General features: G+C 42.2%; 1 protein-coding gene across 1 annotated transcript in view; it reads left to right on the plus strand.

Annotated features, from left to right (window-relative positions):
* LOC141139992 (elongin-A-like) overlaps window positions 1–14,818 on the plus strand; it is a 210,424-nt gene that overhangs the window by 15,724 nt on the left and 179,882 nt on the right. The window contains exon 2 of the mRNA XM_073626676.1: window positions 13,454–13,510. Within this exon, the coding sequence (XP_073482777.1) occupies window positions 13,454–13,510 (57 nt within the window). The remainder of the gene's footprint in view (window positions 1–13,453; window positions 13,511–14,818) is intronic.

Consider the following 14,818-nt stretch of genomic DNA (forward strand, 5'->3'; position numbering starts at 1 on the left):
GAGGCTACATGCGGTTTATACAGCACACAAAGCCACTCTGTTAGTGAAGGGAATAGTTCATTTGTACCACCTTGGCCCAAGTGAACTATTTCTGAAAGCTGGAGGGCAGCTTCAAATTATATCCAACCAAATATACCCTAGTGCTTGTGTCCATTGGGTCAAATCTGAAACTGAGCGTGACCATCATAATAATATGGATATTAAATCTTCTCAGTGACTTTCTTTTCCGGTGTATGGATGTTTATTTTTTGCCTTCAGTTGCTAAAAGTGCATGTTAAATAACTCAACAAAGTAATATTTTTTTCTTCATAAGTCAGGAAGGCAATAGTTTTGTGTCTTCTAAAACATTAATTTCTAAATATTCTGAATCTGTGCAGCACTGACATGAAAGTGGATGGCAGTGAGGGAAATTTCCCAGTTGGGTTGACTAAACAGCAGGGATACCTTTTTAATATTTATTTATTCTTGCAAGTTGTCCGTGCCCAAAATGAAATATTCCCCTGGCCTGGAGCTATTGTTTTGAATAGGCTGTGTAGATATTTATCGCGATTAAAAAATTGGAAACCAAAGCAATGACTTTATTTTGCCTAGATGCTCCCTTGTGACCCTCTTCACTTCCTGGTTATCCCAAGCATTGTGATTCATTGTGGGCAATTTTTCAGGTGTCAAAACTGACTGTCCGCAGAAGCGAATATCCTGAGACAATGGTCATATTTGAACTGATATTGTCTACTTAACCCAGAAATTATACCATGTGCCCTTTTTGAAAGCTCTTTTTTTTTTTTTTTTTCTTGGCATTTACTGTACATACATAACTGTAAATGATTTTAAGATCACATTGATCTCATAAACAAGATGGCTTCTAAAGCAAACAATGGATTATATCACCTTGATGGCTTTGCAATCACAGATCAGTTACCTACAAGTCTATGAGCCAGTGCCTTAGTAGACCTAAGGCAGTTGTCGATTTTTACGGTTTGTCTTTTGTTATTTGTGTGTGTGTGTGTGTGTGTGTGTGTGTGTGTGTGTGTGTGTGTGTGTTTTTTTTTTTTTTTTTTTTTTTTTTTTTTTTTTTTTTTTTTTTAATAAAAAAAAAAAATGGAACAGGAATGGGTTGATGAAGGGGAAGAGCTAAATGCTAGGGATTCTCTGGAGGGCCAGGCAGATGAGTCTGCTTCTGAGGAATCTGGGCCAGAAGATGTCCAGTTGGTATCAGCCTTGGTCACAGAGGTTTTTGATCCAGACTCTTGCTGAGATGGTTCGTTATGCCTTTTGAGTTACCTCCTGCAGAGGTTTCTGAGCCCTCCAGTCCTCTTTGGGGTCCCTAAGGCCTCCTCAGGCTGGACAGGCCTACCCCTTGCATCCACTGCTGGAGTAGGTGGTGTATGCTGATTGGGAACATCCTGACAGGATTTTCATTCCTCCTAAAAGGTTTTCCCTTTTATATGCCATGGAGGAAAAGTTGGTTAAGAAATGGAGCATGCCAGCCGTAGATGCGTCAGTCTCCCATAAACAAGAACTTAACAGAGGTCCTATGGTTCTGGTAAGCGGCCATCCGGCATTCCTTATTATCCTTTGGCTATTGTGTGGGACTACATTTTGAGAAGGATTAATTGGGGGTTCTTCCACCCACAATCTACTTTTATTGGACTCTATAGAACACTTTATGGACTTTTTTCCGTGTCTTTGCTAGTACACATTTTTATTTATTTATTTTTATATCCGCACAGGTTGAATTCAGATAATTCCTTTTTGATATTATTTTGCTGGTATTTGTTTTTATTTGTTCTAACGGGACATTTATTGTACCAATTTGTGTTCTCTGTTTTTACACACATTTAATTTTCTTTCTTTTGTTTGGGTTGCGCAAATATCTTTTACATTACACCTACTTCCAAGCTATATTCCAGTTTTTTTTAGATTGCAGCACCGTTCCATAATACTAACACCTATTGCGATTTTTATATATATATATATATATATATATATATATATATATATATATATATATATATATATATATATATATATATATATATATATATATATATATATATATATATATATATATATATATTTTATTGTTTTTTTTTTTTTTTTTCCCTTATTGTCTTTCAGGACAGAACTTGAGAGAGTGACTCCTCCCCTTGCAAACAGGAAACACCTCTTCCACCAAACTTTAAAAGGAGGCTCTTTTCCACACATTGTCAGTTTTTGTGTTTCCTCCGGAGGGAACACTTCGTGGGGAAGTCAGGGCTCTCAGGTGCTGTCCTGGGAGCTCAGGTTTCCTGTGTTTTTCACCAAATACTTCTTTTACCTCAGGAGAGCTGTTCCTCCCATTCCACAGCTGATGAAGGTGCTGCTGGCTGGGCTCCCTCACCCTCTTCACTGGGCTCAGGGTGAGTCTGACTGTCATGGGCATCGCTCCTGGGCGGCAGCAGGACAGGCGGTGGCCGTTTACTATGCTTTTTTTCTCAGGTCCACCGCCTGTTGCTTACAACACCGCTGCCATCTTGGGGATGGCAGCGGGGCTCCATCCCCGCATCCGGAAAGGGGGCGGCACCCACGGAACAGGCGTGCGGCGTCATTTCCGCCGGAGGGAAAGGGGAGGAATGGGGCTGGTGCTTATTTAGCGGTTCCGGTCCGGCGCACTGGCACTATTGGAGTCCGGAACCGGCGTTTTAGCCACAAACACAGCAAGCGCTCCTCGATGGAATCGATGACAGCAGCAAGTGGGACAGGCACCAGCAAGGCCCAGGTAAGGGACGGTTGTATACTGTCCTCCTTGTACTATGGGGTCTCTCTCTCTCTCTCTCTCTCTCTCTCTCTCTATCCCCCCCCCCCCCCCGGTAGCAGGGGCCTGTCTGGGCACATAAGGCAGTTTAGTTCTTACTGTGCACCTGTGGTGAGCATTCTTGGGAATAGGACAGGTTGTCTCACTGGGATGGTTTATTCTTTTGTCTCATGGCAGGCCAAAAGCTCTGATCCAGTGGCAAAAAGAAAATGCCCTTCATGTAAATCCAAGCTACCTGAAGGATGGAAGAAGACGTTATGTCAAGCTTGTATTGATTTGCTAGTCAATGAAGAAGCTTCTTCCGCTTGCAGCGATTTGATTGCATCTGTTAAAAAAGAACTTGATGCGACTATCCAATCATTTCACTCTTCGCTAGCAAACCCATCCCTGAGTTAGCCTACTACCTCACAGTCCTCTCAAGGCTCACTTATAGTCCCGGTGGTGGAGACTGAGGCATCTCCTACCCCAGAGGGACATTCCCTCTCTCAATCTGAGGATTCTGATGAGGGGGAGAAAGGAGAAAATTTACCTTCAAAATTTAAATTGTCTTTAGAACAGGTAGATGGCCTGTTAAAAGCAATCTATACCACACTGGGTCTGGAGGAGGAAAGAAAGGAGTTATCTCTGCATGACAAAATGTATGCAGGTCTTAGCGAACACAAAAATCGCAATTTCCCAGTACATTCTGTTATCTCTGAAACTATTAAAAAAGAGTGGACAGAGCCAGAGAGAAAGCCTTTCTTTCCCAAAGCCTTAAAAAGGCGTTTTCCTTTTGATGAAGATCCAGCGGCGGTTTGGAACAAAAATCCCAAACTAGATGCCGCATTTTCCGAAGTCTCGAGGTCTACAGATTTGGCATTCGAGGACATGGGGGTGTTGAGAGATCCCATGGATAAAAGGATGGACCAGCTACTAAAGAGGGCTTGGCAATCCATCATGGGAAATCTTAAACCTACTATGGCAACCACAGTGGTATCCAGAAATATGGAGTTCTGGTTAGAGCAACTTAAGGCCCATATCTCAGCAGACTCACCAAAACAAGAAATTTTGGATTCATTTTCAACTCTGTCTGCCGCTGTCGCATTTATATCTGATGCATCAGCGGAATCAATTAAAATGACAGCTAGATCTGCTGCCCTAACCAACTCAGCCAGAAGGGCTCTGTGGTTGAAAACTTGGCCGGGGGACGCGGCATCCAAAAACAAGCTGTGTGGGATACCGTTCCTGGGTGACTTGCTTTTTGGACCTGATTTAGATGCGGTTCTAGATAGAACTGCTGATAAAAAGAAGTCTTTTCCCATCAAAAAGAAAAAGCAGCCAGTTAAAGTTTTTTTCATTCCCAAAGGGCTCAAGAACAAACCAAACCCCAGGAGAAAAGAAAAAATTGGGCATTGCAGAAGGGTAAAGGCAAAGGAAATGCCCTTTTCCATCCTCCTGCAGCCTCCGGTAAAGCACAATGACTTGTGCGTACCAGTGGGGGGGAAGGCTTCAAAGTTTCCTTCCCCTTTGGACCAGCATGACAGAAAGTCTATATATTTTGGACATGCTGTCCCAAGGTTACAGGATAGAGTTTTCGGATCGCCCGCCAGAAAGATTCTTTGTAACAAACCTACCAAGGGATCTAACAAAGGCTCTGGCCATGAAGAACCTTTTAAAGGATCTGAGGCACCAGAGGGTAGTGATACCAGTATCCCCAGAAGAACAGGGTCAGGGTTTCTATTCACACATCTTTCTGATAAGAAAACCATCCGGAAACTTCCGTCTTATCCTCAACCTAAAACCCCTGAACAAGTGAGTCCTATACAAAAAGTTTTGTATGGACTCAATTTTCACGGTCAGAAACATTCTGACAAAAGATTGTTTTATGGCATCAATCGATCTGAGGGATGCTTATCTTCATATTCCTGTAGCACCTCAGTCCCAGAAGTTCCTGAGGTTTGTGGTGAATATGGGCAAGGAGGTCTTCAGTTCAGGGCCCTTCCCTTCGGCCTGTCGTCAGCTCCTTGTATTTTTACGAAGATAATGGCGGAAGCTCTCGCCCCTCTTCGACTCCAGGGGATTGCGGTAATTCCATATCTGGACGACCTCCTCTTTTTTTGCCCCATCCAGGGAAAAGTTTCAGGAGGATTTGAACAAATCCCGCAGTCATTTGGAGTCACTAGGGTGGATAGTGAATGTTCAAAAATCAAATTTCATCCCAGCTCAGCAAGTATTGTTTCTGGGTTATTTGATAGATTCAGTGGAGCAAAAGATTTTTCTCCCAGAAGAAAAAAAGATCAAGGTCCAAAGGGTAATAACGGCACTACAAACAAATCAACTGATTTCAGTCCGAAAGGTTATGTCGGCTCTGGGGACATTAACCTCTTCAATGCCAGCCATCCAATGGGCAAGGCTGCATTTCAGGACTCTCCAGAGGTTCCTTCTAAGGACATGGAACCACAGGACAGAGAGTTTGGATACAAAAGTAAAGATTCCCACCAGAGTCAAACGTTCACTTTGGTGGTGGAAAAGTCAGGTGGTATTGCAAAGAGGTCTTCTTTGGTCTTTTCCGACTGGGAAAGTGGTCACAACAGACGCCAGTTTGCAGGGATGGGGGGCCCACATGGGTCAGGCCTTAGCGCAGGGAACATGGTCCCAGTTCGAGGCCCAAAAATCCTCAAATTGGAGAGAGCTGAAGGCAGCTGCCCTAGCATTAGCTTTCTTCTCTCAAAACCTCATAGGTTGCCATGTCCAGATTTTGTCGGACAATGCCACTGCCATAGCTTACCTGAACAAACGGGGAGGCACAAGAAGCAGGGCTCTTCACTTACTGTCAGAGATTCTGGAGTGGGCGGAGAACCACTTACTATCTCTATCCGCAGTCCATCTGAAAGGCACATTGAACGAAGTAGCGGATTATCTGAGCCCACAGAAAGTTCAGGAATCAGAGTGGAGTCTGAACAGAAAGGTGTTTGCATTAATCACCAGTGCTTGGGGTCTTCCGCAGGTAGACCTGTTTGCTTCAAAGCAAAACACGCATCTCCCGAATTTTTTCTCCCTTCAGAGAGACAATTGCTCTCAGGGGATAGATGCTCTGGCACATCCGTGGGATTTTCACCTAGGGTATGCTTTTCCTCCATTCCGGTTAATCCCTCTAGTGTTGAGGAAAATACTGAAAGAAAGAGTATCAATAATTTTGATTACTCCATATTGGCCAAAAAGAGCTTGGTTTTCCACGATTCTGCAGTTGGCAATCAAACCATGTTGGCATCTCCCGCTCAGTCAGGATCTGTTGATTCAGGGGCCCGTGCTTCATCCAGAGGTAGGCAGGTTAAAGCTCACTGCCTGGTATATGAGGAGCAGTTAATGAGAAGCAAAGGCTTTTCAGAACGTTTAACTACTACGTTGCTTTCCAGTAGGAAAAAGGTAACCAGGGATATTGGGAGTTTATCTGGAGAGATCCTTATCTTCAGAAACTCTGATCATGAGATTTTTCAAAGCACTTTCCAGGTCTAGACCGGTCCCGGTGAGGCATTTCCCAAATTGGGATCTCTCGGTGGTTCTGCAAGCTCTGGCAAAAGAACCATTTGAGCCTTTACAGGCCATATCCCTGAAGAATTTAACTTTGAAGACTATTTTTCTGGTTGCAATTACTTCAGCAAGAAGGATTAGTGAACTGCACGCCCTATCAGTAAAAAAGCCTTTTTTGTCAGTTTTTCCTGATAGAGTTGTCCTTAAAGTAGATCCGGGGTTTTTGCCAAAAGTGGCAAGCTTTGGGAACAGGTCTCGGGAGATTACTCTACCAACCTTTTCTGCTAACCCTTCGGGTGCAAAGGAAGAGCAGTTTCACAATTTAGACGCAAGATGTATCCTGTTACATTATTTGGAAGTAACAGGAGGATTTAGAGTTTCAGATTCATTATTTGTTCTTTTTTCTGGAAACAAGAAAGGCCAACAAGCATCAAAAGCATCATTGGCTAGATGGCTTAAGACAGCTATTTCTGTAGCCTATTCTCAAATGGGTTTATCTTCCCCGCTGAAAATTAGGGCTCATTCAACGAGAGCCCAGGCCACTACATGGGCAGAAAGAGCTGGTGCCACCCCACATCAGATTTGTAAGGCGGCTACGTGGTCAAGCTACTTAACGTTTGTCCGTCATTACAGACTGGATCTCCTATCAGCAGGGGATCAGGCTTTTGGCAGAAAGGTTCTACAGGCTGTGGTCCCTCCCTAGGGGGGTAAGTCTCTATTATCCTCAAGTGCTGTCCTGAAAGACGATAAGGGAAAATTCAAGTTAGACTTACCAGTAACTTGTTTTATTTGAGTCTTTCAGGACAGCAGCATCCCGCCCTATTGTGTTTTTTTTATATATATATATATATATATATATATATATATATATATATATATATATATATATATATATATATATAATATTTTGTGACTAATCATATCATATCTCGATTATGTGTTCCAGTTTGGGGCCGGAGGTTCTCTACTACTACTGACAATGTGTGGAAAGGAGCCTCCTTTTAAAGTTTGGTGGAAGAGGTGTTTCCTGTTTGCAAGGGGAGGAGTCACTCTCTCAAGTGCTGTCCTGAAAGACTCAAGGAAAACAAGTTACCGGTAAGTCTAACTTGAATTTTCATTAGTACTCACTTGGGGTAGCGCAGATTGCCCACGTTACACACTCCTTTTTGTTTTACCAGAAGAACCCAAGAAGGGGCAGGCAGCTTCCATTGCCCATTGGGTCCGCCAGTTGGTCATTCAGGCCTATGGTTTGAAACGTAAGGTTCCTTCCTTCAGGGTGAGATCTCATTCTACCAGGGGTGTGGGAACCTCCTGGGCTTTTCGCCATCAGGTATCTGTGGCTCAGATTTGTAAGGCTGCTACCCGGTCTTCAGTGCATACGTTCACAAGATTTTATCAGGTGGATGTTAGAGCAGCCGAGGATTCGGCTTTCAGCTGTAGTATACTACAGGCTGCCATATAAAGTCTGATCGCTATTTTTTTGGCAGGGTGTCTCCATCTCCTCAAGGCTATTGCTCTGGGACGTCCCAGTAAGTAAGGAATAATAGCCTATAATAGCTAACTCTGTGTCCTGTGACCTTACAGGTAAGCATGATGAAAAAAATCCTAATTTTTTTTTTTTTTTGTTTAATCCTTTGTATAATATCCATGTACAGTCTCAGTCTTTTCATTTCATCCTTTAATGTTTTCAGGCAAGCTCCATTCAGCTGCTGCCACAAAGTACATTGGGAGCTGTATCCTTTGGCTCCCCAACACATCTGAGCGTTGCCAATGACTGGCACTAGTTGCGGTGTTGTGCCTCCAACCCCATCCCTCTGCTTTGCCATTCACAAAGTACACCCACAGCCCCATCAGTCTGTAAACATTCCAGATGCCTGGAGTTGGGCTTTAAACAAATAAATGAAACTGCCTTTGGTCTACTAGACTTAAAATACTTGTAGATATTTGAGCTGGGATTGCAAAGCTGAGATATTTTTATAAAATGGCCTTGAAGCTTGCTGCCATAACCCTGGTATTTTCAAGAATGGCGTGCGTTTCTCTTAAGATAAAAGTGATCTTTGCAATGGATTTGCCGCAAGATCATCGCAGATTATCGGTGACGGGAGAGGGGCCCGCTGTGCTCCGGTCATCTTCGCTGCTTACTGGAGCTGCCGGTAGCGATTGCATTCACTCCCCTCACTTCCTGGATGCTGAGAAACGTCACTTCCGCCCAATGCTCATTAAAAGGGATTTTTTTTTTTTTTGTTTTATTATTATTGTGAAATTTGAGATCTGAGGTCTTTTTGGTCCCAGATCTCACATTTTAAGAGAAAAAAAAAGAGAGAGAGGAGCGCCACTAAGTAAAATCATTTATTCACCAATATAAAAACAAAGTATCAACTTACATTTAGGAGCAGTATATAGAACAGACAGATGTGATTCCTGATAGAGGGGGAAGGGAACAGTCAGTGATTCCCCGGGGATGCCTCCAAACACGACGCAGTCTGGCGGGGAGGCCAGGACGGTACACAGCCTGTCTCTGCGGGAGGACGGAGCGGCAGCCCAGGAAGTCGCTGGCAATGTTGTCAGTGAGGAGAAAAAACACAACGCGTTTCTGAGCATGCGCAGGGTCTGTACGGCACATGCGCGCTCCTTTATCAAGTGTCGAAAGTTTTATTCCGGTGTTTTGTTTTACCTATGACTTATCCTCCAGGGATCCTCTCCTGCTTTATAGACTGTTTCCTGGCTCCTGTCCAAGACTTCCAACACCGTCCTGATTACACCGTGAATGATCCAGCTTTTAGACTTTATAACTTCATTAACTTTTATAGTCATTTGCCTTATAGCCTCTGAGCGCCAGTTTATTTGTTTTTTTTTTTCACATTTTAAGAGGTCGGGTCAAGCTTTTTTTTTCTATTACAAGGGATGTTTATATTCCTTGTAATAAAAGTAACCCAAATGTATTTATTTATTTTTTAAGGACAGTGTAAAAATAAAAGGTAAAATATGCAGCCCCAGACTGTCTTTGTACTCTTCGCCTGCTTGCCACCACACACGCTTGCCATCATCTGAACCAAATAAGTTTATCTTGGTCTCAGACCACAGGATATGGTTCCAGTAATCTATGTCCTTAGTCTGCTTGTCTTCAGCAAACTGTTTGAGGGCTTTCTTGTGCATCATCTTTAGAAGAGGCTTCCTTCTGGGATGACAGCCATGCAAACCAATTTGATGCAGTGTGTGGCGTATGATCTGAGCACTGACAGGCTGACCCCCCCCCCCCCCCTCAACCTCTGCAGCAATACTGGCAGCACTCGTACATCTATTTCCCAAAGACAACCTCTAGATATGACGCTGAGCACGTGCAGTGAACTTCTTTGGTCAGCCATGGCGAGGCTTGTTCTGAGTGGAACCTGTCCTGTTGAACTGCTGTATGGTCTTGGCCACCGTGCTGCAGCTTAGTTTCAGGATCTTGGCAGTCTTCTTATAACCTAGGCCATCTTTATGTAGAGCAACAATTCTTCTTTTCAGATCCTCAGCGAGTTCTTTGCCATGAGGTGCCATGTTGAACTTCCAAGCAGCAGTATATGAGAGTGAGAGCAATAACGCCAAATTTTAACACACCTGCTCCCCATTCACACCTGAGACCTTGTAACATTGAATCACATGACACCGGGGAGGGAAAATGGCTAATTGAGCCCACTATGGACATTTTCACTTAGGGTTGTACTCACTTTTGTTGCCAGATGTTTAGACATTAATAGCTGTGTGTTGAGTTATTTTGAGGGGACAGCAAATTTACACTGTTATACAAGCTGTACACTCACTACTTTACATTGTAGCCAAGTGTCATTTCTTCAGTGTTGTATCTATTTCTATAGCTTGCTGCTGGAATTTAAATTTGGATCTTGTTTAGCACACTGTGTATTCCTGGCTATGTGTAATTTTACATGCTGTAAGACAAGATCATAACTAAGTGTAATATGTTTTCAAATGTTCTTTCCAAAGCCATTAAGATTAGAAACCTGCTGTTCAGGTGACCAAAGCATTCTGGAACCCCCTGATCCTGTCAAACCAGAGTGTTTCTCATTGTTGTACAGATAATATGCAGTATTTTCGGTTTTACATATATTTTTATATTTTTATATATTGCCTATTATTGTGCTGTGTTTTTATTTATTTTGTTTAAAATTTGCATGCAGTGCAGGTTCTAAAAATGAAAGCATAAGATTGGTTGTTATAGGCAACACCCCTGATTGTCTGTTTGCAATCAATCATATCTAAGCACTTTGGTGATACAGGTATACACACATGTAAATATTTGCCTGCACGTGTGGTGTTTTTTTTTAATTTTTTTTTTCCCCCACCTCCGCTATTTTACATATACTCTGTTCCAGTACGTGTCAAAAGCAAAGCCTCCAGTTTTTATTCAAGCAATCCTAGTCTCCAGTCCACATGCAGTTTTTCTTTTAGTCCTCTGATAGCTTTGCCTACGACTTTACCATAACGCAGAAGAAAAAAGTACTCATGTAACAAATCTTACACTAGAAAATAGAGAATGTGTGTCCTCAGACGGAAAGAGAGAAAAAAGAAGCCGCAGTAAAAGGAAAGATGACATCTGTTACTGTTCAATTCACTCACTTTGGATTCAGGTTTGTGAGGTCAGCCTGTTTTTACCCATCTAGCTGATGGCATTTGCATTGCCCATTTATAGCTCAAAGTAAACTGAGCTGTCTATATCCACTGGTAATCCCATACATAGCTACTGAGCTCACTGCACACTCAGCCATTCCATCCTTCCTAGAGAACAAGAGGCTCTTCCCATACATGGCTGTCCAAGTTTTACATATGAAGCATGGCTGTTTCCTGTGATATTTTATTTTTTTCCACTTTTCTCAAGAATCAGGACTGTGTTTAAGTAAATCTGCCCTGAACGTGGGCGAGATTCAAAGGGAGTTTACGATGGAACAATTGTATAGGCACAGGGTAACGTTTAGAACTGTTTAGGTTGATTGCGTTGTAACACTAAAGGACTGGTTTACAAACATGGTAAGGTTCCAGCAAATGTACACATTCTCATTATTAACTGCAAGAGTATGAAGTGGACGAATATGCAGCCATTAGAAGTGATGGGTCTGTGGCAAATTGTTGTTAAATCCCTTGATCTGGCAAATGCTATAGGGTCACCAGGCTAGTAGGTGAATGCTACCTGGAAGATGCAACAGAATTAAGTGATCTAGAATTGGTAGGAACATCGACCCAACAGTTAAATTAAAACATCCAGTGGCCGGCACCCATAGATCAACTTCTGCTGTGAATAATCAGCAGAAGTGGCCCGCTGATGCCCCCTATAGGCGGAACTGCAGAATTTTGTCCCTGTGAGAAGAGGCAGAGCAGAGAGAGGAGACCTGAAGCCTGGATCGCTGACAGGCTCTGGTAAGTGTTTAGAGAAGGGGGTGGGGAAAAATGGTATGGTGTGTTTCCCTCTATGCAGGAAATGCATTAAGGTAGCAAAACACCCAGGCTTTAGCACCACTTTAAGTTAAATTCTTATTCTGACATGCACCACCCGCACTCAGTATTGCCAACTATAAGGACCCTCCAGGTCAACTTCCGGCAGATGGATATCATGGTGGATTTACAATTGTGAGTGTGCTTAGATTTGTCATGGTTTTGCTTATATATATTCACTATATATCCTTTCAAATATTACTGGATGTCAATTGGTCTATGAACACGGCACTCGTATCGAGATTAATAAAAATGTTTAATGTCCCTCCTATAGAAGGTGAACTGCTACAGAAAGTTATTTGTACCAGATTTTGTAACTCTAGTTTTAGATGGACACTCAAGTTTGCAGCTCAAACTCCAAGTGTATATATATATATATATATATATATATATAGATAGATAGATAGATAGATAGATTTAGATAATTTGTTTTTGTTTTGTTTTCATGCTCTTTGCCCCCCCCCTCCTCCTTCTTCTTCTTCTTTTTTTTTTTTTTTTTTTTTCCCTCTGGGTCAGGTCTAGAAATTGGTGAAGTGACTGGCAAATCCTCAGTAACACAGAACTGTAATTGCTTTCAATGATTTAGACAGAAATGTCTACATTTCTGTATTTTTGCCTAGATGCACTTTGCACCCAGATGGGCTTTAGTCATTAAAGTGGATGTAAAGCCTAAACCTTTTTTACCTTAATGGCTAAGTTCACCGTTTTGTAAGATCATAGCAATAAAAACCCGAGATAGGATCAAGGAGCACTGGCCGCCCCCCCCCCCCCCCAAAAAAAAAAAAATAGCCACCAGCCACCACTGCTCAAGAGGTTCAGGCCTCCCAGTCTTCCCTGTGTTCTAGATTATGTTCCTGGAGAGCCTAGGTCTCTGGTTATACCACACATAATGCATAGTTTTTTTGGGGGGGTTTCATACCACTTAATACAGAATGAAATGGAACAAAACACGCTTTGCCAGTCATGTAGGTCAATGAAGTTTTGGATACGCATGTTTGTAGCATACTTGCCTATTTAGACAAAAAGAGAAAAATTTAACCCTGCGCTCACCCAACAGAACAGCAGCTCACACAACAAATAGGATATTGTCAAAATTTCAGTGCATAGACAAGTGTAGCGCTTGTAGATTTAAAAACTTATATAAAGTTATAAGAGTGAAAAACAGTCTATGTCGATCAACAATAAATACAAAATACAAAATATGACAAATTAACAAATAAAGTCTCTGATGTTCTTCAGGTGTTTTTTAAACTGAAAGAGGCTGATGTTAGTCCAAAAAAGTATATAATTCCTTATTCACCACGTGGGTAACGCATGCAAAGATGTGATGGACCCTCCACATACCGTTTTGTAAAACAGATTTATTAAAATAAGTAAACAACTTACATTTCAGTAGTAAAAAAGTGCTTCAAGTAAAATTATGGCAGGCAGTGGAGTCCCACTGCCTGCCATAATTTTACTTGAAGCGCTTTTTTACTACTGAAATGTAAGTTGTTTACTTATTTTAATAAATCTGTTTTACAAAACGGTATTATGCTATGTGGCCCCCCTATTTAGACAAAGAACAGAAGATGTTGGTTTACATTTTTTTTTTTTTTTTTGTTTTTTTTAGTTACTGCTATAACACCACTCCTTATACTTCTTTCTCCTATTCTAAAACAGATTTCTAAAACTCTCAAAAGCTTGCAAGAACTTGACATTACATTGGAGATTCTTGTGGTAAGTAATGACAAAAATGTCCCATGTTTGTTAATGTAATGCAGGCTGCTTTTTTGGGTGCCACAAAACTTAGAAAATGTAGAATAGGAAACTTCTACAAACTGTCCTTTTACCAGTGGAAAATGACCAAAGGTATGAAGAGAAACCATGTTCAGTGATGGCTAACTTCCAAATAATTAAAAATTTCACACAAAATATTAACCATACATTTGGTATCCAAATTATTATAGTGTACCTGTACAGGGCCAAAATGGCAAAAAGGCAAACCTGTAAAAGGAGTCCCTGGAGTTTATTTACTAAAACTGGAGAGTGCAAAATAAAGTCTGAGGCACAAACGTGAAAAATCAAGTGTGGACCCATGCCCCAGGGGACATGTATCAATGCAAAAAAAAGTTTTTAAAACGGTAGCTTTTTTCAGGAGCAGTGATTTTTAATGATGCTTAAAGTAAAACAATGAAAATAAATATTCCTTTAAATATTGTGCCGGGTTGCTTGCGGCTGTAATGTATTGCCGTATCCCGACAATATACATAAGTGAAAAAAAAAATGGCGTGGGTTCCCCCCGTCCATATCAGGCCATTCGGGTCTGGTATGGATATTAAGGGGAACCCTGCGCCAAAATAATGGCGTGGGGGTCCCCTCCAAAATACATACCAGACACTTATCTGAGCATGCAACCTGGCAGGCCACAGGAAAAGGGGGGAGTGAGAGAGCATCCCCCCCAACCGTGAAAGGCAACATGCCCTTAACATGGGGAGGGTGCTTTTGGGTCCCCCCAAAGCACCTTGCCCCATGTTGATGGGAACAAGGGCCTCATCCCCACAACCCTTGCCCACTGGTTGTGGGGGTCTGCGGGGCTTATCAGAATCTGGAAGCCCCCTTTAACAAGGGGGGAGCCCCAAATCCCGCCCCCGTGTGAATGGGTATTGGGTAAATTGTACCCCTACCCGTTCACATGACATTAGAAGGGGGCGGGGTCAACCGGTTATGTCACCAGGTGGCCCTGCCCTTGCCTATATAACAACGGTCATGGCAAAAAGGCTGCCCTTGGCGGGATGCCTCCAATCAAGGAGGAGCTTCTTTTTTTTTTTTTTTTTAATCTTTTCGGGCACATTGGCACTGAGATTGAAGATGGATTAACATCATGGGACACTTTTTGTTTTTTATTTATTTTTTTATAAACCCTGCATGCCAGAGCTAAAGCTGATCTCCAGGCTGTGCCAAAAAAATTATTCTGCATGGAAACGTCCCTACAAGGGTTAAATGCTCATGTCTAGGCACAATAATACTTGCCTTATTCTGTAGGCT

Source organism: Aquarana catesbeiana, linkage group LG04, assembly GCF_042186555.1.
Source record: "Aquarana catesbeiana isolate 2022-GZ linkage group LG04, ASM4218655v1, whole genome shotgun sequence".
Classification (NCBI taxonomy): domain Eukaryota; kingdom Metazoa; phylum Chordata; class Amphibia; order Anura; family Ranidae; genus Aquarana; species Aquarana catesbeiana.